This window comes from Opisthorchis viverrini, assembly GCF_000715545.1.
Source record: "Opisthorchis viverrini unplaced genomic scaffold opera_v5_154, whole genome shotgun sequence".
Classification (NCBI taxonomy): domain Eukaryota; kingdom Metazoa; phylum Platyhelminthes; class Trematoda; order Opisthorchiida; family Opisthorchiidae; genus Opisthorchis; species Opisthorchis viverrini.
In genome coordinates, this window is record NW_008751809.1 from 135714 (window position 1) to 141399 (window position 5686).

Genomic DNA, 5686 nt, shown 5'->3' on the forward strand with positions numbered 1-5686 from the left:
AAGACAGAGAATGCACACGATCCAGAAGGGTCACGTGGTAACAACCCTGAGAAATCCTGACAAAGGTAATTCAAGATGGTGACAAAACGCAGCGAAGCTAAAACGAGTAAGATAGCACTAAGTTTGTGCCACAAAGTGTCAGTCCAGCTAAGGAAAGCCCAGGTGTCCAGTTTTAAGCCTTTTCCAGGACGCTCTTTTCAATTCGAACCGAGTGAACACCTCTAGGCAGTCGGTATGGAAGCAATTACGAGGCTGTTGAACTAGAAGGGCTTACGGATGGGAATCAGAAGATAAACTTATTAGCTATTGCCTCCATGTCAGAAGCGACCCTGTGCTTCGTGGTTCCTCGCATCATTTTTCATTGTTCTCCTTTAGCTCTAACTCTCCACTTGCTGATCACTCTTCCTTAAAGCCCAGCGATAGACATGCCATCCAGACACTCATAGGATCGACTACATCTACGTCAATGCTCACATTTAGCATTCCGTTTTTATTCATCAGATGCTATTCCCTCCTTACAGGTAGACTCTCAAGTTAGCTGGCCAACAAGATGTTTCCATGCGCACCCGCGGTACCCTACCCATAGATATTTGCTGCGTTTGTGAAAGCAGGCTAAAGGATCTAATCATTGCAACAGAGCTTGCAGCGCTGTCCGTACACCGTCGCCCGCGAAATTCGAATGACAGTTCCGCTGCCGCGCCAGGTTGTACCGGCGTTGGTATAACTCTCAGCTTCAATGCTGATGTTCCCTTGCTTGAATGAATACATGTAAGTGGTAGCCCTTGTGTCTGTCTACTTCTATAAGGACCAGCACTATTAAAAACACTAACCGCGTCTGCCTATGCACGAAACGACTGTAACGCAGATGCTGTGAGGCATCTTTTGGCAAGAAAGAACTACTGCCTTAGCCACCACGAAAAGTTCAGGTATGGTCCTGATGGCAGATTTCATTGTAAAATTAGGGTACCGCAGTGCGTGCGAGGGGAGAATTTCGGAATATCACCACGTAGTGATGGGACCATATCTGAACTTTTCGTGGTGGCTAAGGGAGTGGTTCTTTCTTGCTAAAAGGTGCCTCACAGCATCAGCGTTACAGTAGTAGTACTACCATTAGTAGTACCACTATAAATTTTGGATTTTTCATTTTCGTGACCTATGCGGAGTTCATAGAAGGCTCCGTAGGATTTTAATAACAAATGTAACCCAACTTTGGTTTATGTGAACTGCAACAGCGTGTTTAAGTGTTTGATCCAGTTGCACTCCAGCTTTGCCTAAGGTGTCACGTTTTTAAAATATAATCCCCGGAGGCTCACACGGTTTCTACATGCATGCGCTGTGAGTGTTCTTGCTGGCACAAATCAGTGATACCTAAAGCGCCACACAGCGACGACGTACAACTAGACGTTCGAAAATAGAGTATTTATTGCACGGGTGCAGTTTGTAAGCGAAGAAACGAATTTTTGTGAGTTTTTGGTATAGGCCTCAGCCGGAATTTTGTTGACAAAATTATTTTAGACCCAGAGCGCAATGGTAATGGTGAACGTTCTCTACACAAGACCCAGCTTTACCATCACAGAAGTTAGTGCACGCACTACCAGGGTGGGTAATATTTGACGGCTTGCATCATGGAGTCAGGTGAGATAAACCTTAGAAATTCGGAACCCCCGCTGGATGATTTAACACGCCTTTCGCTAATCGCGTTGTCGCCAACGGTATTAGCAAAACTTCGGATAACCTTGCATACGCTGTGCGCAAAAAAGCAGACAGAGAAAGTGGTGCGACTCACGTTGGCTGTCAAACTTTTGGATGAGGGTGTCAATGAAAGTGTTCTGCGGAGCAACGTGCCCTCTTTTTATCGGCATTACCGGGTGGAGCCGACCAAAACCAGATTCGGCTTAGATGAGTTGCTAAAAAGGTACGCCTTTTTTGATTAATTCAAACAAGCCGAGTAGTGGAAATCGAGGTCTTAAGATCTAGAGAGCCTGAGTACCTTTACAGAGAAGGAAAATAGAGCGCCCGCTCTCCATTACACACAAATAATCGTGAAAACATTCCTCGTTCGAAATCGGTTTCGTTTTTCCCTCGTGTAAATTCGAGAAAGAATTTTTTCGTTCTTCAGTCTGTTCACAGGGTACACACGAGTAACTGTTGAATTTTTTACTCTCAAAAAACATTTGAGAGATAACTCTTGATATTTTGCGCACACCTCCTACTTTACATCTAATCCTAAACGTGACATCAATTTACACTGATTGTCCGCTCCGGCCATTGATGGACCACAGCAGATTTGGACGAAATGGCTGCCCGTCGAGAGTCAAACGCGGTATGCAATGCCAAACATGCAAGCCTGGTGGCACTTTAAATGTACGGGTTTACAGGACAACCAGACAAACAGACTAGCTAACTCTCCTGACCCGTTTGTCTGCGCCAGCTGCCTCTATGTTAAGGGTGCAACGCATACCGCGGCCAAGAGGAGAGCCCCCCAAAACGGTACCCAATCCCCAGTGCAGATTCAGAAAGACCACTGTCAGTGTTCCGCCTTAATCGGGATACTTGACGCGAAGTTAGATCGTCTTTCAAAGGAACTGGAAGACTCAGGTGCTAAGAATGCAGCGACCTGGACTAAAGTTGACAAGGAGCATTATTCGCAGAACCAATACCTCGCGATAGCCATACATGGCCCCATGGCTGCGAAGAAAGTCATACAACTTTCTGATGCGGTTATAAAAACCGCCACAGCGTCTCTAGTGGACAGGCGCCTAAGGGAAAACAAACTGATAATCTGGGGGTCATTCTCCGGAAAAAAAAACACGTCGGCGAAGCTGGCACGGTCGATCCTTAGGAATGTCCTCACCAAGCCTGATAAATCTCTCCACGCAGAATGGCTACGCCAAAAGCGAAGTAAGCGAACTCTTGGACTTCTGGACACTACTTCTTCCCCATCTGACGTGCAGGAGTTCTTGGAGCGAGCTGGCATCATTCAAAAGACCAACCCAATGATCTGGCGCCTATCTGAGTATCGTCCTCTAGGCGCGCGAAAGCATGGTCATAGCAGGTCAGGGGTGGAAGCACGAAACAGGCTTCCGCCGGGTACCAATTCAGCCCACCCCAAACTCATGACCAAGCCGATTGTGGTCATATTCCCCTGTGCTTCCGAAAGAAGGCCGACGAAACCAGCTGCGTCTCCGGACAGCAGTTTTTACTCGACCACAACAGGCCTCTCGCCCACCAAAGGCAGGGACGCCCCGGAGGATGCAAACCCCACATGCTAGCAGCCCCTAAACTACGTGGAGCTATCAACGCTTATCTCCGTGTCAGAGGACACAGCTGCAGCCGTGAAATCCTCAATAAAGTCACAGCCTCTGAACTGGAATGAGTCACAGGTGCGGGGACAAGGAGCGAAGCCAATCTCCAGCTCCACTCCGTCAAAAGTGGCCTCGCTGCTTGTGGACACAACCGCCGCCCAGGAACCCGACAACCTAAGCTGTAAACATGACTACAGCCATCCGGAAAATCCCTCCTACATCCAGTTGCCCACGCTGATCGCCGGCAGATCGGGTGTCCACACAAACACGGAAGAAGAGCGACTGCAGCCAAACAAGCCACATAAATTTCGCCAGATTAGAAAATTGCTAGCTGGCTTCAAGGTGCGGTCCTCCGCGAAAACGAGCCTCTTGGGAGCGCCACCAAAATCATTACTTGCAAGTGACGCCACTCAGCGCTCAGGGCCTCAAATAGACACGTTCCCGGCCAAACCACGCCAAACCACACAAGAATCCAGTAATGCGAAAGCTTGCCGCAACTCTTCGATCAACAGCGAATCTGGTCGCCAAAATGGGGGTGCTGAAAGAGCTACAAACAGCAACGGTCGAAAGTTTCACCCACGGGGAAAAAGACTTCGTCCCCCAAAGCCAAAAGGCCCGAGCAAACCGGGCTCCCACGGAACGAAATAAACCTCGCACAAACTGCCTCAGCCTTTTCAACAAACTCGGCTATGTTAAACAATCAGCTTGCCTTGAACAACCATCCATAATCGCACTCACAGAGACCTGGCTCACACCAGATGTCTCTGACGCGGAAATCTCGATAGACGGTTACTCTATTTTTCGAGCCGACGCAAAACGAGGGCGGGCAGGTGGGGTTGCTCTGTACTTACATGCGGCCCTACCAATCCCGATTGTCCTCTCTGACACCAATGTACAAATCCCGCTACGCGGGTCCGATTCTCTCCTTCTCGGCGTGGTCTACGATAGCCACTCGAGTCCCCCTGAAAATGACCAATTCCTCACACAAACCCTTGAGCAACTCTCCTCCAACTACCACTTCTCACATCTGCTGGTAGGTGACTTCAACGCCCCATAAGCCTCCTGGATTGAGCTGAAGCGCGTCGAATCTTGCGACGGCGATGTTTGAAATCGTTCAACAGAGCGCTTGGATCCAACATGTCATGGCACCCACCAGATACCGCGCAGGCCAACTACCATCCCTCTTGGATTCGGTCATCACCAACGAAAGACACTTCGTTGATCAGGTAACAATTAACGCTCCACTGGGACATAGCGACAACTGTGTGATGACCTTTGATTTCATCTGCTATTGGGCCAGAAATGCCGAACATCAAACGTGGTTTTGAGACTTCGGCCGTCCAGACTTCTCAGGAATGTTCATGATCCTCCTAGAACCCAATTTAAAGCACTATTAGACATTTATTTATGCGAATCCTCGCGCCAGCAAGCATACTGCAACGCGCTGAGAACACAAAGAGCAGTGCTACACCCTTTTTCACTTGTGCCTTTCAGGTGAACGTCAGCCACTGACCGACAAGAACAAAAGGGATCAGGGAAACGTGGGCAACACCCTCGATCCTGTGTATCAATCCGTTAATCCGTGAATCCATATGGGATACGTGCCAATGGGTTTATGTCCGCAACAATCGGTAAAAAATCAGCAGAAGGCGACCAAACATTTCAAGCCACTTGTGGGTAATGGAATGTTTTAAAATGGCGAAACTGCAACAGAAATAAGTGGCATCTGTTTGAATATCTGGATTACTAATTCGAGCACAGTTAGTGGGGTGCTTGGGAAAATTCAAAAAAATTATATGTATAAAATATGCAGTACAAAAATTGCATATATTATATATGTATATATTATTATACATTATTATACATTATAGTCGTTACTTTTCTCCCGGCGTTGGGCATGAAGCTTCACCTATCTGACGCCCGTTTTGCTAAAGATGCTCAATTCTGCTTGCTTGTCATACTGGATTGGATTAGTCTTCTAAACAAAGCAGCACCTTTGTAATTGATTGTTTTTTTCTTGTGCAGACTTGTTAAAGAATTTTTTAGCCATTTAATTTACTTTCAGAGGGTCAGTATAGTTAATTTAAGGCTCCAACATTACCTGCGCGTGAGAAACTGCGTCAGACTGCGCTCACTTTCTAAAGTACACTCACTTTCACATCTGAGTCAAGTTATTGAAAGCCGCTCTCCTCTGTAGCTATTGGTGGAACACAGATGTGGACAAGTGTTGGACATGGGATGCAACGTCACACCCACCAGTCCTGGTGGCATTTTAAATGGACGGGCTTGCAGGACGACCAGAGTGGCCAATTATCTTACTCTCCTGATTATATTAAGCTATATTATATCATATATTGCATTACGTTTATATTATATTATAT

The 5686-nt window shown here is 47.1% G+C and overlaps 1 protein-coding gene across 1 annotated transcript in view; it reads right to left on the bottom strand.

Annotated features, from left to right (window-relative positions):
• The window catches only part of T265_06953 (hypothetical protein), a gene marked incomplete at both ends in the record, with an annotated part of 34146 nt that extends 32125 nt beyond the window's left edge, over positions 1 to 2021 (bottom strand). Inside the window, 2 exons of the mRNA XM_009172359.1 lie at positions 1787 to 1907; positions 1991 to 2021. Coding sequence (XP_009170623.1) covers positions 1787 to 1862 — 76 coding nt within the window. The remainder of the gene's footprint in view (positions 1 to 1786; positions 1908 to 1990) is intronic.
• Positions 2022 to 5686: the final 3665 nt, after the last annotated feature.